At 44.5% G+C, this 18,766-nt stretch overlaps 1 protein-coding gene across 1 annotated transcript in view; it reads right to left on the bottom strand.

The window, feature by feature from the left end:
• Positions 1-2,567: 2,567 nt before the first annotated feature.
• Positions 2,568-18,766, bottom strand: part of LOC145361428 (vimentin-like) — a 39,545-nt gene continuing 23,346 nt past the window's right edge. The window contains exons 3-9 of the mRNA XM_080217178.1: positions 17,373-17,468; positions 13,626-13,787; positions 12,449-12,574; positions 7,815-8,035; positions 3,379-3,425; positions 2,827-2,915; positions 2,568-2,708 (exon numbers count right to left, since the gene is read on the bottom strand). Coding sequence (XP_080073304.1) covers positions 2,637-2,708; positions 2,827-2,915; positions 3,379-3,425; positions 7,815-8,035; positions 12,449-12,574; positions 13,626-13,787; positions 17,373-17,468 — 813 coding nt within the window. The 3' untranslated portion in view covers positions 2,568-2,636. The remainder of the gene's footprint in view (positions 2,709-2,826; positions 2,916-3,378; positions 3,426-7,814; positions 8,036-12,448; positions 12,575-13,625; positions 13,788-17,372; positions 17,469-18,766) is intronic.

Below are 18,766 nucleotides of genomic sequence, written 5' to 3'. Positions count from 1 at the left end.
GAAATTCAAATTCAGACCTGTTTCACTAAATATACTGTAATGGTGTATTTTTTGTTTGAAATTGAATTTTTCAAATGGTTTGATACTTCCCTAGCACTTCAATTCAATCCAGAAAGCAATAATGCTTAAAAGCTTGTTCTTCACATAAAGAAAATTGCTATTCTTATTTTTCAGGATTCCTGAATATAAATATATAAAAAAGAGGCTGGCTAGGGTGAACGTTGGACCCTTAGAGGATGAGAGGGGGGACTTAGTGGGAGGGGATGGGGAAATGGCTGAGGTCTTGAATAACTTTTCTGTTTCGGTCTTCACGGAGGAAGACGTGAATAATTTGCCGGGTGTTAGTGATGGAAAGGTGGTAGGACTGGAGGGTCTCAATGACATTACTGTTACTAGAGAGGCGGTGCTCGACAGACTGGAAGGACTGATTGTGGACAAGTCCCCAGGACCAGATGGAATGCATCCGAGGGTTCTGAAAGACATGGCGGAGGTGATAGTGGATGCCTTGGTGGTTATTTTCCAGACGTCGCTGGATTCCGGGGAAGTGCCGGAAGATTGGAAAGCGGCTAATGTTACGCCGTTGTTTAAGAAGGGTGCCAGGCAAAAGGCAGGGAATTATAGGCCGGTTAGTTTAACGTCTGTTGTAGGTAAAATGTTAGAATCCGTCATCAAGGAGGAAATAGCGAGGCATCTTAAGAACATAAGAACATAAGAAATAGGAGCAGGAGTAGGCCATCTGGCCCTTCGAGCCTGCCCCGCCATTCAATAAGATCATGGCTGATCTGTCGTGGCTCAGTTCCACTTTCCCGCCCTCTCCCCATAACCCTTAATCCCTTCTCTTATCAAAAACCCATCAACCCGCTTCTTAAAAATATTTAGTGAGGCAGCCTCCACCACTTCAACGGGCAGAGAATTCCAGAGATTCACCACCCTTTGAGTGAAGAAGTTCCTCCTCAACTCCGTTCTGAACCGCCCCCCCTTTATCTTGAGGCTGTGCCCCCTAGTCCTACTGTCTTTTTTGAGCGGGAAGAGTCTTTCCACCTCTATCCTATCCATCCCATTCATCATCTTATACGTCTCAATGAGATCTCCCCTCATTCTTCTAAACTCTAACGAGTACAAGCCTAGTTTATTCAGCCTCTCCTCATAGCTCAACCCCCTCAACTCCGGTATCAGCCTAGTAAACCTCCTCTGCACTCCCTCCAAGGCCAAAATATCCTTGCGCAGGTGCGGCGCCCAAAACTGCACACAGTACTCCAGCTGCGGCCTCACCAATGCCCTATACAGCTTGAGGGGAATTGCTTGATAGAGCAGACGCAGCACGGTTTCGTTAAGGGGAAGTCGTGTCTGACAAATTTATTGGAGTTCTATGAGGAAGTGTCTAGGGCGGTGGATAGAGGAGAGCCGGTGGATGTGGTCTTTCTTGATTTTCAGAAGGCATTTGACAAGGTACCTCACAAGAGGTTATTGCAGAAGGTAAGGGGGCATGGAGTTGGGGGTAGGGTGTTAGCGTGGATAGAGGATTGGTTGTCAAACAGGAGGCAGAGAGTGGGGGTCAATGGGTGCTATTCGGATTGGCGGTTGGTGACTAGTGGAGTGCCCCAGGGGTCGGTGCTGGGGCCTCAGCTATTTACCATTTATATAGATGATCTGGAGGAGGGAACCGAGTGTATGGTGTCAAAATTTGCTGATGACACCAAGACTGGTGGAAAGGCAAATTGTGCGGAGGGTGTGGAGAGTCTGCAGAAGGATCTAGATAGGCTGGGCGAATGGGCCAGGAAATGGCAAATGGAATTTAATGTTGGCAAGTGCGAGGTGGTCCACTTTGGTAGGAATAATGGTAGGAAGGACTATTTCTTACGTGGCGAAAAACTGCAGCAGGCGACGGTGCAGAGGGACCTCGGGGTCCTTGTGCATGAGTCGCAAAAACCCAGCCTGCAGGTGCAGCAGGTGGTCAGGAAGGCGAATGGGATGCTGGCCTTCATAGCGAGGGGGATTGAATATAAAAGTAGGGAGGTCTTGCTACGGCTGTATAAGGCATTGGTGAGGCCACAGCTGGAGTACTGTGTGCAGTTTTGGTCGCCGTACTTACGCAAGGATATTTTGGCCTTGGAGGGAGTGCAGAGGAGGTTTACTAGGCTGATACCGGAGTTGAGGGGGTTGAGCTATGAGGAGAGGCTGAATAAACTAGGCTTGTACTCGTTAGAGTTTAGAAGAATGAGGGGAGATCTCATTGAGACGTATAAGATGTTGAATGGGATGGATAGGATAGAGGTGGAGAGACTCTTCCCGCTCAGAAAGGACAGTAGGACTAGGGGGCATAGCCTCAAGATAAAGGGGGGGCGGTTTAGAACGGAGTTGAGGAGGAACTTCTTCACTCAAAGGGTGGTGAATCTCTGGAATTCTCTGCCCGTTGAGGTGGTGGAGGCTGCCTCGCTAAATATTTTTAAGACGTGGGTTGATGGGTTTTTGAAAAGCGAGGGGATTAAGGGTTATGGGGAGAGGGCGGGAATGTGGAACTGAGCCACGACAGATCAGCCATGATCTTATTGAATGGTGGGGCAGGCTCGAAGGGCTAGATGGCCTACTCCTGCTCCTATTTCCTTTGTTCTTATGTTCTTATGAGTTTAATTCAGTTAATCTTCACTCAATTCAGTCGGATCAGTGGCATCCTCCAGTTCAAACTCGTGTGAAGTTTCACTGAGTATCTATAAGTGGAAAAGGAAAAGAAATATATGATTTTTAAAAATATTTCATTTAAAACTATGTTTAAATTTATTTTAAATTGTTCCTTTTTGACAGAATCATTGTCAGGCACTAACTAACCTCGCCATCTTTTAGCTCAATTGTTTTCATAGACAGTGTCCTTTTGGGGGAACGAATCTCAGGTTGTTTATCCTCTTCAATGTCTGTTTCTGGAAGTGGAGGAAGAAAATTATATATGGCCTTAATGTGCAATGTCCATATCAGGATCAACTTTTAATTACTTAAGAATTCTTCTTTACTGAACTGATTAACTATTTCTATCAAATAAACTCTAAATTGGATTGGGTGGATGAGTTTGCTGTAACCATTTAAAAACATATTTAATGAGGAAGCTATTCTAGACAGTGGAAGAACAAATGGTGCTGCCAAGAAAATGAAGAATAGAAATATTAGATTCCCATAAATAACTGCATTAATGTATAGAAGATAACCATTTGATTGCCATAATGATTACAAATTACAAGTGAGTATTTAATGGTAAGGCACCAAGGCTAATACCATAGTTCTAAACAATGTATATTTTAATTTATAGAGCATTAGCTCAATGAAAACCAACAAAATAAATCTCAACATTTTCTTATTCAAATTTTACAAGTGTAATGAACAACCTACCTTGCAGATGTAAATTGACAGGGATTGGAGAATAATGGATGGAAAACCTACAAAATAAAGAACTTGGTTAACATAGCAGTTTTGTTTACAACTTTCACTTTAATTCTTTAACTTTTCATGTCAGGGTAATTACCTACATTCCATTTTAATTCATTGTGTGAACATTTTTAGATATCTTGATGTTGTAAGATACTTATAGCTGTAGATTTCTACGCTCAATAATTAAGGGTGTGATCCTCTGGCCCTGTGCACTCATGCACCAATCACGCTAGGGCAGAGAATCGTTGGGGAGGAATTATGGTGTGGTTTGCACTGTTGAGAGTCATTTTTGGGATTCTCCCCATTCACACACCTCAACAATCTGGTTTATGCCAGTGGCTATGGCTGTGAACCAAGAAACAATACTTTCCACTGTGTACTAATACATGTGACAATAAATCAAATCAAATCAAAAACTGGATCAACATATTTAACTAACATTTAAACATGCAAGGTCAGTTTGGAGCCAGATTCTCCCAGCTCCTACCATTCTCAGACCCTCGGACACAGAGCGAACCTGGCATGAATCACTACTGGTCTCCACAAATGGAAAACAGTTGTGATGGCTGGCGAGGCAGCTGAGATAGGGGCAGGGGGCGTGGTTTGGAGGCTATTGAAGCCCCAGGGTGGTTAAGGAAATGGTTAACCAGAATGCCAACCTGGCAGTCCCATAGCAGGGTTGCTCATTTGCTGCGGAGTACCAGTGAATGGTGGGGATGTGGCTGATACAAGGGAATGGGGTGATGTTAGCCGGAGAAGAGGAGGATAGTGTGTGTAGGGTTATCTGGAGATAGGGGCACACTTTAAAAACGTCTTGCTGGTATCTTTAGGTCCCCAATCCAAAACAAATTCTGAGGATTAATTGCAAACTGAATTTGTATGTCATCATTGTCTACAGGTATAGTGCCGGAAGACTGGAGGATAGCAAATGTTGTCCCCTTGTTCAAGAAGGGGAGTAGAGACCGTCCTGGAAATTATAGACCGGTGAGCCTTACTTCTGTTGTGGGCAAAGTTTTGGAGAGGATTATAAGAGATAGAATTTATAATCACCTAGAGAGAAATAATTTGATTAGGGATAGTTAACACAGTTTTGTGAAGGGTAGGTCGTGCCTCATAAACCTTATTGAGTTCTTTGAGAAGGTGACCAAAGAGGTGGATAAGGCTAAAGCAGTTGATGTGGTGTATATGGATTTCAGTAAAGCGTTTGACAAGGTTCCCCATGGTAAGCTACTGCAGAAAATACAGATGCATGGGATTGAGGGTGATTTAGCAGTTTGGATCAAGAATTGGCTAGCTGAAAGAAGACAGAGGGTGGTGGTTGATGGGAAATATTCAACCTGGAGTTCAGTTACTAGTGGTGTACCACAGGGATCTGTTTTGGGGCCACTGCTGTTTGTCATTTTTATAAATGACCCAGATGAGGGGTTAGTAAATTTGTGGATGACACTAAAGTCGGAAGAGTTGTAGACAGTGGAGATGGATGTTACAGTTTGCAGAGGGACATAGACAAGTTGCAGAGCTGGGCTGAGAGGTGGCAAATGGAGTTTAATATGGAAACGTGTGAGGTGATTCACTTTAGGAGTAGCAGGATTACAGAGTATTGGGCTAATGGAAAGACTCTTGGTAGTGTGGATGAGCACAGAGATCTCGGTGTACATGTGCATAGATCCCTGAAAGTTGGCACCCAGGTTGATAGGGTTGTTAAGAAGGCGTACGGTGTGTTAGCTTTTATTGGTAAAGGGATTGAGTTTTGGAGCCGTGAGATCATGTTGCAGCTGTACAAAACTCTGGTGCAGCCGTACTTGGAGTATTGCGTACAGTTCTGGTTGTCGCATTATAAGAACGATGTGGAAGCATTGGAAAGGGTGCAGAGGAGATTTACCAGGATGTTGCCTGGTATGGTGGGAAGGTTTGTTTGCTGGAGCAGACGAGTGAAGGAGCAGAGAGAGAGCTAAGATTTTACCTGTTAAAAACCTGTTTAAAATAAGTTTAAAGCACTTTGTTCTTTGTAGAACTGTTTAAAGCATTTATTTATTGTATTTACTGCTTTAAGAATTCTGAGGGAGTGGTTAGCAGGCAGTTGTGGGCCATCAGCTTTAATTATCAACTGGCCACACGGTGAAGCCTTCCATTGTTTGCTGGAGCAGACGAGTGAAGGAGCAGAGACAGAGCTAAGATTTTACCTGTTAAAAACCTGTTTAAAATAAGTTTAAAGCACTTTGTTCTTTGTAGAACTGCAGAAGGATCTAGATAGGCTGGGCGAATGGGCCAGGAAATGGCAAATGGAATTTAATGTTGGCAAGTGTGAGGTGGTCCACTTTGGTAGGAAGAATGGTAGGAAGGACTATTACTTACGGGGCGAAAAACTGCAGCAGGTGACGGTGCAGAGGGACCTCGGGGTCCTTGTGCATGAGTCGCAAAAACCCAGCTTGCAGGTGCAGCAGGTGGTCAGGAAGGCGAATGGGATGCTGGCCTTCATAGCGAGGGGGATTGAATATAAAAGTAGGGAGGTCTTGCTGCAGCTGTATAGGGCATTGGTGAGGCCGCAGCTGGAGTACTGTGTGCAGTTTTGGGCGCCGCACCTGCGCAAAGATATTTTGGCCTTGGAGGGAGTGCAGAGGAGGTTTACTAGGCTGATACCGGAGTTGAGGGGGTTGAGCTATGAGGAGAGGCTGAATAAACTGGGCTTGTACTCGTTAGCGTTTAGAAGTATGAGGGGAGATCTCATTGAGACGTATAAGATGATGAATGGGATGGAGAGGTGGAGAGACTCTTCCCGCTCAAAAAAGACAGTAGGACTAGGGGGCACAGCCTCAAGATAAAAGGGGGGCGGTTTAGAACGGAGTTGAGGAGGAACTTCTTCACTCAAAGGGTGGTGAATTTCTGGAATTCTCTGCCCGTTGAAGTGGTGGAGGCTGCCTCGCTAAATATTTTTAAGACGCGGGTTGATGGGTTTTTGATAAGAGAGGGGATTATGGGGAGAGGGCGGGAAAGTGGAACTGAGCAGCGACAAATCAGCCATGATCTTATTGAATGGCGGGGCAGGCTCGAAGGGCTAGATGGCCTACTCCTGCTCCTATTTCTTATGTTCTTATGTCTTATGAGGAAAGGCTGAGGGACTTGAGGTTGTTTTCGTCAGAGAGAAGAAGGTTAAGAGGTGACCTAATTGAGGCATACGAGATGATCACAGGATGAGATAGGGTGGACAGTGAGAGCCTTTTTCCTCGGATGGTGATGGCTAACACGAGGGGACATAGCTTTAAGTTGAGGGTTGATAAATATAGGACAGATGTCAGAGGTAGGTTCTTTACTCAGAGGGTAGTAAGGGTGTGGAATGCCCTGCCTGCAGCAGTTGTGGACTCACCAACTTTAAGGGTATTCAAATAGTCATTGGAAAGACATATGGATAATATTGGAATAGTTTAGATTAGAGGGTCATTAGATTGGTTCCACCAGTCGGCGCAACATCGAGGGCTGAAGGGCCTGTACTGCACTGTAATGTTCTATGTTCTATGAATTGCAGCAAATCACCCAGCAGGAATCCCACCAGTTTTCCAGCTGGAGATGACACTTCAAAATCTTTTGGGAAAATTCTGCCAAAAACCCCATGGTGACAGCAAATCAAAGGTTTTGCTCATGCCACTGCTTTAAGTAGACAATGGCACATTAAACACATAGCTCGATATTGCCCATTTTATGGTAGCACCAAACTCCAGCTTCATTGCCAGTATTTTAGTTTCTTATTGAACTTCCTTCTAGCCCAAATGAGATGCAAAACACTATCCAGTAATTTGGACAAGAACTAATAAAATTTCTATAATTCAACTATCAGCAGAACACGGATTCAAAATTGGCATTTGATGAATGTGAAAAATATCCCTTCGTGACTCACATTAGGTATTGTGAAAATAAGCTGAGCAAATTGTTGGCATTGTTACACTCCCAAGTGATACAAAGGCATTTCCATTTACATTATTCAACATATGACAATTCTCATGTATCACAGTCATGCTAATACGTTGCCTCAGAAACAATGGGTTGGATTTTCCGACCTCGCTTGCAAACGGGATTCTCCCATACTGCTGCATGAATGGAGATTTGGCTGAGTGCTAAATTCTCTGTCCTCCCTGGCAGCGACAGCAGGGCGTGAATGCTGGAGAATTCAGGCCAATAGGCGGAATTTTCCAGCTGCACATATCCCAAGACTGGAAATTTGTGTCCGAGTTCAAAGGACCTTTAAAATGGTCTGCTGAATTTTTTGTCTCGTCCACTACAAATCCCACAGTGGGGTGGAAGGGAAAACTTTTGGCCAATTACTTGGTTGCTGAGCTGATAGATAGCCCTATATTGCCAAGTACTTTTAAGAAAATTACATGGAATTTATAGAAACATATCACCTGTCTTCCTCACTCTCCAGCAATTTCCTGTATGTTGCAATCTCAGCATCTAAAGCCACTTTAATTTTCAGTAGATCCTGATATTCAGACAAACGGTGGCTCATCTGTTCAGTCAGATTTTGGATTTCATCTTCAAGGTGAGAGACAGTTTCTTGGAATTTGACTGTTTCCTTGTTAAACCAGTCCTCCATTTCATCCTTCTGACGCTCAAGGGACTCTTTCTGTTTTAAGGATAACATAGGTATTTATTTTCTTCCACTTTCCTTGCGATCACAATTGTGTTTTATTCATGTATGGACCCCGTGGGTGGGAACCATCCTTTTTCTGATTCCAAAGTCACTCCATGCATATGATGTACTTGATGTATTTGATGGTAAATATTCGTCATGGAGTTCAATTACAAGTGGTGTGCCTCAGGGATCTGTTTTGGGGCCACTGCTGTATGTAATTTTTATTAATGATCTGGATGAGGGTATAGTTGGGTGGATTAGTAAATTTGCTGATGACACCAAAGTCGGAGGTGTGGTAGATAGTGAGGAAGGGTGTCATAGTTTGCAGGGTGACTTAGACAGGTTGCAGAGCTGGGCCGAGAGGTGGCGGATGGAGTTTAATGCGGAGAAGTGTGAGGTAATTCACTTTGGTAGGAATAACAGATGTGTCGAGTATAGGGCTAATGGGAGGACTCTGAATAGTGTGGATGAACAGAGGGATCTAGGTGTATGTGTACATAGATCCCTGAAAGTAGGGAATCAAGTAGATAAGGTTGTTAAGAAGGCATACGGTGTCTTGGCATTTATTGGTAGGGGGATTGAATTTAGGAGTCGCAGCGTCATGTTGCAACTGTACCCAACTCTGGTGTGGCCGCACTTGGAGTATTGTGTGCAGTTCTGGTTCCCACATTATAGGAAGGATGTGGAGGCTTTGGAGAGGGTGCAGAGGAGGTTTACCAGGATGTTGCCTGGTATGGAGGCGAGGTCCTATGAGGAGAGACTGAGGGATTTGGGGTTGTTTTCGCTAGAAAGAAGGCGGCTAAGAGGGGATCTTATTGAAACATATAAGATGATTAGAGGTTTAGATAGGGTGGATAGTGATAGCCTTTTTCCTCGGATGGAGAAAGCTAGCACAAGGGGGCATGGCTTTAAATTAAGGGGAGGTAGTTATAGGACGGATGTCAGGGGTAGGTTCTTTACCCAGAGGGTGGTGAGGGATTGGAATGCCCTGCCTGCTGCAGTTGTAAATGCGCCTAGTTTGGGGGCGTTTAAGAGATCTGTGGATAGGTTTATGGATGAAAAGGGATTGGTTTAGGTTAGAGGGTCATTGTTTTTTAACTGGTCGGCGCAACATCGTGGGCCGAAGGGCCTGTTCTGCGCTGTAATGTTCTATGTTCTAAGTTCTATGTACATGCATTAAAATGAGTTTGAATCAATTACTTTTCATTATATAAGATGCAGTACCTATAGTTTTATCACAGAGCTTCTGTACAGTAGCCAGTTCAATGGTACTTTCTGCCAAATAGGATTGTGAGGTGATACAAAAGGATATAGATAGGTTGGTGCATTGGGCAGATAGGTGGCAGATGGAATTTAATCCTGACAAATGCGAGGTGATGCATTTTGGAAGGAATAATGTAGAGAGGAGCTATGTGATTAAAAGTAGACAAATTAGGAGTATAGAAACACAGAGGGACCTGGGAGTGCAGGTTCACAAATCCATGAAGGTTGCGACACAAGTGGAGAATGTTGTCAGGAAGGCTTATGGAATGCTAGCCTTTATAGGAAGGGGTATAGAGTTTAAAAGCTGCCGTCTAATGCTTCAGTTGTATAGAACGTTGGTTAGACCGCATTTGGAGTACTGCGTCCAGTTCTGGTCACCTTACTACTGGAAGGACGTGGAGTCTCTGGAAAGGGTGCAGAGGAGGTTTACCAGGATGTTGCCTGGCATGGAGGGGCTGGGTTACGAGGAAAGGTTGGAGAAACTGGGACTGTTCTCCTTGGAAAGACGGAGATTGAGGGGGGACATGATAGAGGTATACAAGATACTGAAGGGAATAGACAGAGTCAATAGTGAGAGACTGCTCCCTAGATTGGTTACAAATACAAGAGGACATGATTTAAGGGTGAGGGGGGAGAGGTATAATTTGGATATGAGGGGAAGGTTCTTTACGCAGAGAGTTGTGGGGGTATGGAACGCGCTACCGAGTAGGGTGGTGGAGGCGGGAACGTTGGACTCGTTTAAGGTTCAGTTCGATAGGCACATGAGTGAAACGAGGATAGAGGGTTATGGTAGGGGTTATTAAATAAGGGTTAGAACCTTGGGAGACACCGGAAAGGCAGGCTTGTGATTAACGTTTTTGTCTTTTTATTCCGCAGGTGGAGGTCCACCTCGTTGTCAAACGAGGGGCATGCACACGGTGGGTCGTGCGTGGGCTGCTCTTGGAGGTTCCGGGAGTGGCCTAGTACTTCGTGTCGGTGTGTGTGCTTGATCCTGGACCGGTAGACGGGAGCCGCAACAGCTCGGTGACTAGCACTGCTAGCTGTGCAGATACATGGATTTGGGCCTGTGTCTGTGGGAGTTTGTGCATTCTCCCTGTGGATGCGTGGGTTTCCTCCGGGCGCTCCGGTTTCCTCCCACACCCCAAAGATGTGCTCTTAGGCTGATTGGTTTTACCAAATTGACGCTATTCTCCCCTGAATCTGGCTAAGTCAAGGGGTTCTATTTGTAGATACGCAGGGTAGAATAGGTGTAGGGTGATGCAGCGGCGCGGGCTTGTTGGGCCGAAGGGCCTGTTTCCCGTGCTGGGTTGTTCTTTGTTCTTTGTTTCTTTATTCCCCAGCCCCAATGCCACTCTCTTACAACACAACCCAATTAGGTTAATTGGAAATGCTAGTTCAAATTACATCAAGCTTAATGATCAATAAAAATACAGTAGAAACCTCCTTTGTAGTGATTAAATTGGAAATCAATAATCTAGTGGTTATTGTAGAAAATAAAAGCTCACACTGTAGGGGGTGACATATAGACCTGCTTAGCAGTTTGGTTGGCTAACAGGGAGCAGACAGTAGGCATAAATGGGTCTTTTTCAGATTGACAAGATATAAGGAGTGTTATACAACAGAGATCAGTGTTGGAGAAATTCACAGAATGCTTACCAGATTAAGGAATGGGAGAATGAGGAAAGGTTGGATAGGCTAGGCTTTTATGCACTGGAGTTAATTGAGTAAGAGACAGCATTATTAATACATATAAGATCCTATGGGGTCTTGAAAGGGTGGATGTAGGGAGGATGTTTGCGCTTGTGGGAGAATCCAGAACTCGGGGTGGCACTGTTTAAAAATAAAGGGTGGCTCATTTAAAAGGGAGATCAGGTTAAAAAAATTGTCAGAGGATTGCTAGTCTTTGGAACTCCCTTTCTGAAAACCGGTGGAAGCAGAGTCTTTAAATATTCTTTAGACAGAAGTGGACAGATTCTTGGTAAGCAAGGTGGTGATAGGTTATAGAGGGTAGGTAGGATGCAAATTTTAGATTCCTATCAGACCCAGCCATGAACTTATTAAATGGGAGAACAGGTATGAGAGGCTGAATGGCTTATTCCCACTCCTTGATCACATGTATGTTAGTATGTAAAGATTGGCTTATCATATTAAACATATGAACATATAAAATAGAAGCTGCAGAAGGCTGGGAATTCTGCGGCAAGTAATTCACCTCCTGACTTTCCAAGGCCTGTCCACTATTTACAAGGCACAAGTCAGGAGTGTGATACTCTCCACTTGCCTGGATGAGTGCAGCTCCAACAGCACTCAAGAAGCTTGACACCATTCAGAACAAAGCAGCCCATTTGATTACTACCCCTTCCGCAGACATTCAATCTCTACCACCAACGGACAATGGCAGCTGTGTGTATCATCTACAAGATGCACTGCAGGAATTCACCAAGGTTTAGAAGGCAGCACCTTCTAAACCCATGATCATCTAGAAAGACAAGAGCAGCAGAGACCTGAGAACATCACAGCCTAGAGATTCCCTCCAAGTCACTCACCATCCTGATTTGGAAATATATTGCCGTTGCTGGATCAAAAATCTGGAATTCCCTCCCTAACAGCACTGTGTATTTAGAACATAAGAACATAAGAAATAGGAGCAGGAGTAGGCCATCTAGCCCTTCGAGCCTGCCCCGCCATTCAGTAAGATCATGGCTGATCTGTTGTGGCTCAGTTCCACTTTCCCGCCCTCTCCCCATAACCCTTAATCCCCTCTCTTATCAAGAACCCATCAACCCGCTTCTTAAAAATATTTAGCGAGGCAGCCTCCACCACTTCAACGGGCAGAGAATTCCAGAGATTCACCACCCTTTGAGTGAAGAAGTTCCTGAGGTGTATTTACATACACCTCAGGGATTTCAGTGGTTCAAGAAGGCAGCTCAGCACCACCTTCTTAAGGGCAACTAGGGATGGGCAATAAATGCTGGCCAGCCAGTGACGCCTACATACTGTAAATGAATAGAAAGAAAGATACTGATAAATCTCTTGACATACACTCTATATCTCTGCAGATGGGAGTCTGGATTTTGATAAGGCACATAATAAGCTCAAGTACATCTGGATACACAGATTAGCTACACTCAGGCAACTTACCGCGCCTTTAAGTGCTTCAACTTCACACTTCAGTGTCTGGACCTCCCTGCGGTTATCGTTTGCTTCTTGTTTTGCCTGGCGAAGGGCTTCATTGTTGCGAGTAATATTTTGAGAAAGGTCTGAAATCTGTGCAATGTTAGCAAAAGTATCTTGTCACAATATCTAAACAATGCCCTTTCTTGCATTTCCTGGCTGGGTTGTTTTCCATATCATAATTGCCAGATTTAATATTCAGTATGACGGAGCAGATATAAGTGTTCACCGTTATTATTGAATAAATCAGGCAGCAAATTCTCAGAGTAAGCACACTTGTAATTGAATGCTGAAATCCAGAAGTTGCAACCTGAATTAACCTTTCCTCTACCGATTGCACTGTAGTAGCAACTCTCTGATAGATTTTGTAGTAACATCCATAAAAAGACATGTAGTTGCTCTGCTCACTTGCTAATCATGCTCGAATAAAATAGGGTTAATACATTAGGATATAAGTGAATTCTAAAGTTAAATCACAACTACTTTGAAACATTCCAGCATGAAAATTTATAAGTATGGAGTCTTATTCCTTCAGAATTTAATCAGTGATGGAGACCATCTTTTTATCCTTTTTTTTGTCTTTTAATCCCATTTTACTTTCCCTCTCTTTATTTTGCTTCTGCACAAGATTGAAATATAATTTACAGTTCCTGGTTTAGGATTTTTCAATCCGATTGCTTGGACAGCAGCAATAGGAATGTAGAAGATAGGAGCAAGAGGAGGCCATTTGGCCCTTTGAACCTGCTCCGCTATTCATCATAATCATGGCTGATCATCCAACTCAACAGCCTAATCCTACTTTCTCCCCGGCTCACACACCCCACAGTCCCCCTTTAAGAGCATATATATGGGATCTGCCAGGCATTAAAAATTGATCTGTATCCAATTTTGAGCACATGATTAGTGACCTGCCTGTGCCAGTTCCAATTGAGCCAACTAGTAACTAAATTGGGAGCTGAATCCTCATTTATGTAACTGTAATTCACGCTGATCCAAGAATGCCTGTGCTACTGGCTCCCTAACTGCTGAGCCGGGGACAAGACAGCATCCATTGATAGCACGTTGTGCGGACAGTCACATCATCTTAAAAGGGAGCTGCACTTAATGTAAGTGCTAAGCAACAAATGAATATCAGTAAACATACCTTGGTCTTGTACCAAACCTCAGTTTCAGAAATGTTTTTGGAGGCAAGTTTATCGAACTGAGAACGAGCTTCTTGCAGTGCTGAAGAAAGGTCAGGTCTGGCTGTATCCATCTCAATCTTAACATGATGGTTTTGTTCTTGTACCTCCAGGTTACGAATTTCCTGAAGAAATAAGATACTTTCAGGTCACCATTTCGTAAAATTCTGAGATTTAATGTTTACTTCTTGTGAGGTTTTGTGCTCATGCAGTTAAGTGCTACAAATCCTGAATGGAAAAGAAGGCTTACTTTCCCACCATTTTTTGATATCAAGTAGGTGACATGTATTTTGGTTTAAACGGAACATAAAACTTCTTTATATTGCCTCAATAAAGCATTTTAATCCCAGCTCCAAGATAAAGTGCAGTATCTTTATTTTTCCCAAACTAGCCATCTTGATGAATGAAATTGACAATTTAATACCAGTTGGAGTTGTACCTGGGCAATTTTGCATTATATATTGATTCCAACTAGGAGATAAATTCTATACTCAGATGTTTTATACTTAGAGTCCTTGTAATCTCAAAATAGTGTACATATCCTTTCAATCAGTTTAACTCCCCTTTACTTTACAGGTTTGCTATAGAAAGTGAAACTGCGGTTTCCTAATACATTAACCTTCTTCTCAATGCCTTTCCTGTTGCTCGACACTGCATAAGAACATAAGAAATAGGAGCAGGAGTAGGCCATCCAGCCCTTCGAGCCTGCCCCGCCATTCAATAAGATCATGGCTGATCTGTCGTTGCTCAGTTCCACTTTCCCACCCTCTCCCCATAACCCTTAATCCCCTCTCCTATCAAAAACCCATCAACCCGCGTCTTAAAAATATTTAGCGAGGCAGCCTCCACCACTTCAACGGGCGGAGAATTCCAGAGATTCACCACCCTTTGAGTGAAGAAGTTCCTCCTCAACTCCATTCTAAACCGCCTCCCTTTTTCTGGCAGGTTGTTGCCAGAAGCAAAGTCGGCCAACGGTCATAGTGGAGTGAATCAAATTGGTTGTAAACTAGCATCTGTGATGCTGGCAATCTCGGAAGGAGGCCAAGTTGGGTCATCCACTCAACACTTCTGCCTGAAGATTGCTGCAAATACTTCAGCCTTATCTTTTGACCTGGAGAGATGCAACGATATCTCTGTCTTCTCCCTCATATTCCTTTCTGTCATCATCATCTGAGGAGATTAGCAGTTCTTTGCAAGGCAATTCCTCTCCCATTTGTGGTGCAAGGTTGTACAATGCACAGCAGAATACGGTTGTTTTATTCTTCTGTTCGTTATTTCACTGGTTGATCGATGTGCTGATCTGTAATGATCCTCCATGGAACTGCAGATACAATGTTCTAGTGTAATGTGCCACTTACACATAGAGCATAGAACACTACAGCACAAACAGGCCCTTCGGCCCACAAGTTGCGCCGATCACATCTATACCTACCAAGCCATAGAACTATCTGTAACTTCCAATGCCATTAGATCCCATATACCCATCCAGAAGTCTTTTAAAAGACCCCAGTAAGTTCGCCTCTACCACCACCGACGGCAGCCGATTCCACTCACTCACCACCCTCTGAGTGAGAAACTTACCCCTAACATCTCCTCTGTGCTTGCTTCCCAGCACCTTAAACCTGTGTCCTCTCGTAGAGACCATTTCAGCCCTGGGAAATAGCCTCTGAGAATCCACCCTATCTATTCCTCTCAACATTTTATAAACCTCTATCAGGTCGCCTCTCAACCTTCATCTCTCCAGGGAGAAGAGACTTAGCTCCCTCGACCTATCTTCACAAGGCATGCCTCCCAATCCAGGCAACATCCTTGTAAATCTCCTCTGCACTCTCACAATAGCTTCCACATCCTTCCTGTAGTGAGGCAACCAGAACTGCGCACAGTACTCCAAATGGGGTCTGACAAGGGTCCTATAAAGTTGCAGCATTACCTCCCGACTCCTAAACTCAATCCCTCGATTAATGAAGGCCAGTACACCATACGCCACATCCTCCACCTGCGAGGCCGATTTAAGAGTCCTATGGACCCGGACCCCAAGATCCTTCTGCTTTTCAACCCAGCTAAGACTCCTACCCTTGATATTGTACTCCTGCAACCCGTTGGTCCTGCCAAAATGGACCACTTCCTCAGCAGATAGCCCTTGTTATTAGGATCCAATCCAGGAGCCTCAAATAACTGTGGGAGCTGAGAGTTCCATAAGATGTATGAGGTATGAGAGCTCCTTGTGATTTGAGCACACACCTGCATATTTTTCCAGTGGTCACAGATAACTTGAACCTGAAGGGAATGAATCCCTTCCGACTGACAAATGCAGCTGGCTTTTTCCAGGAAACTCGAATGGGCAATCAATTAGACAGAGGGACAACTTTGGAACCTGCATCCTCTGCCACATAGAATAGCAAAGGGAAATGGTTACCCAGGAGAACCAATATGCCACTGCCCATATATCAAGCAGACTATAAAGACCTGAATCTCGAAAACGGCTGCATCATTGTTAACTGCTGACTCCACATAAGGCAGTTGAATTGTGTGTGTACAGCATAATCACAGGCAATCTCGTTAATACTGCCAATACTGGACAATCTGCAGAGCACCCATCTAAATAGAAACACACGAAAATTAAATGAAGACTGATGTCAAATGCATAATACCACAGCCTCTGACACAATAAAGGAGACATTTAACATTCCCTGGTAGCCTTCAATGGGTGCCAACCATGAGGCGTGCCAGTATAGTTAAGTCACTGACTGATCAAGTCCCTAAAACGGAAATTGATGCACACATAAATAAAATGGAAACAAATATATTGTGAACTGTTTACATGTGACAAAGTGAAATCAGTTGAAACACCAGTGCCACCTTTGCTCTCGTATTCTCTTTCTACCATGACATCTAAGTGCAGACCCAGCATTAACTGCTGAGTTCGATGCCCTGTTGCCTCCACTCCATTCAGTTTCTTGTACGCACCCAGTGGTTGCTTAGCTCCCTGGGATCCTCATCATGCCATCTTGGTCAGGCTGGAGGATCTCTGATGCTATTGCCTGGAAACAACATCTCCTATCTTCCCTGATGGCCTAGCAGAGCACCTGCAGATGGGCTTGTAGCACTGTGGGGCTAGTCTCTATGCAGCATTTTCCAACCCCCCCGCACCCCCACCCGCCATGGTGTGTTTTCTGGTAAAAGAGGCAGCCCACCATTTTCCAGCTGCAGGATCTTCTGGTCCCGGTGCTGTCAACAGGCTTTCCTGTTGTTCAGAGCCTCACCATTGGCAGGATTGGAAGATCCGCCTTGGTAGCGTGATGGCAATTCTGCTGGTGACACGCCAATGACTGAATTTCCCACATCCAACCCAACACCAGGAAACTGAGATTTTGGCTTCCTTCTAATTTATTCTTCCCTTGTGCCTCGTTCTTGACCCTACAGGCCCTATTAAATACCGCCTTCTATGTATGAGGTGATTTCATTGGTATTGAGTCCACTCAGTGTAGAAACAGCTCAGATCTAGCAGCCAATCCATATTAAAAGACTGATTCTGTTCTATAATTCTGTTCTATAATTAAATATGTATGGACTTCAAACCCAAGATCCAGAGAAAATCTTCCCGTCTCCCTACACAACTCTAACCACAAGTTTCTAGAATGATTAAAGGAGTATTTAAGTAAATATTACAGGTGTATAAATTGTTGGAGCTTTAAATGATGCATCCTTACCTCTTCGTGAAGTTTCTTTAAGAAGATAATTTCATCCTGCAATGCACCAACTTTGCGTTGCAGATCGGCACATGCCAGAGTTGCTTCGTCCACATCCTGTTGGAAGAGAATTGTATAAAAAGTAATTTAAAAAAAGGAATCGAGTAAAATGTTAATAAATTTATTTGTAGAACCATTGCAGAGGAACGCTGAGACTGTTGGGCAGAGAGCTCTCCACCAGGATTTTACCCCGCCACCCCACCCGCCATGAGAATCGGAATGGGCGAGGGGCAGACAATGGGAAGGTCCATTGACTTCAGGTGGGATTTTACCATTTTGGAACAAGCCAGGCCAATAAATCCCACCCCTCGTCTCAGGTGATAGACAGGAGCTGGGAAAATGAGGACGTGATAGACAGGAGCTACCGGCAGGTGTTCACACTGAGGCCATGGGAGGCAGACAAGTGGGTAATGGTCAGGAAGGGAAAAGCTCGGGTGATAGAGAGCACCCCAGTGGATGTGCCCCTTCACAATAAGTACTCCTGTCTGAGTACTGCTGGTGGGGACAGCTCACCTAGGGGAACCAGCAGTGGCCATATCTCTGGAGCAGAGTCCAGCCCTGTAACTCAGGGGGCTAAGGAAAGGAGGAGGAAGGCACTATTAACTGGGGACTCTACAGTGAGGGGATCAGACAGGCAATTTTGCGGAGGCAGACAGGCATCTCGAATGGTGATTTCCCTCCCTGGTGCCGGGATCCAGGATGTCTCTGGTCGCGTTCCAGAAATCCTGAGGTGGGAGGAAGAAGAGCCAGAGGTAGTGGTACATATTGGTACCACTGACATAGGTAGGAAGAGGGAAGGGGTCATGAAAAGAGAATATAGGGAGTTAGGTAGACAGTTGAGAAGGAGGAACACAAAAGGTAGTAATCCCGGGATTGCTGCCTGTGCCACGGGGAAGTGAGAGCAGGAATGGAATGAGGTGGAGGATGAATGCGTGGCTGAAGGACTGGAGCAGGGGGCAGGGATTCAGGTTCTTGGATCATTGGGACCTCTTCTGGGGCAGGTGTGAACTGTACAAAAAAGATGGGTGGCACTTGAATCGCAAGGGGACCAATATCCTGGCAGGAAGGTTAGCTAAGGCTACTGGGGAGACTTTAAACTGGAAAGGTTGGGAGGGAATCGAGATGAGGTGACTGGGAGCAATGAGGTTAGCTTGCAAATAGAGAAGGATTGTAGACAGTGTAAGAGGGAGAATAGATGTATGTTGGAGAAGGGGAGCACTCAGACCGAAGGTTTGAGATGTGTCTATTTTAACACCAGGAGTGTGGTGAATAAAGTGCATTAGCTTAGAGCGTGGATTGCTGCTTGAAAATGTGATGTGGTGGCCATTACAGAGACTTGGATGTCTCAGGGACAG

The sequence above is a fragment of the Carcharhinus amblyrhynchos genome, chromosome 2 (genome assembly GCF_965287045.1).
Source record: "Carcharhinus amblyrhynchos chromosome 2, sCarAmb.v2.hapA, whole genome shotgun sequence".
Lineage (NCBI taxonomy): Eukaryota > Metazoa > Chordata > Chondrichthyes > Carcharhiniformes > Carcharhinidae > Carcharhinus > Carcharhinus amblyrhynchos.
Note: the sequence above shows the minus strand (reverse complement) of the source record. Positions and strands in the feature narration are given on the sequence as shown.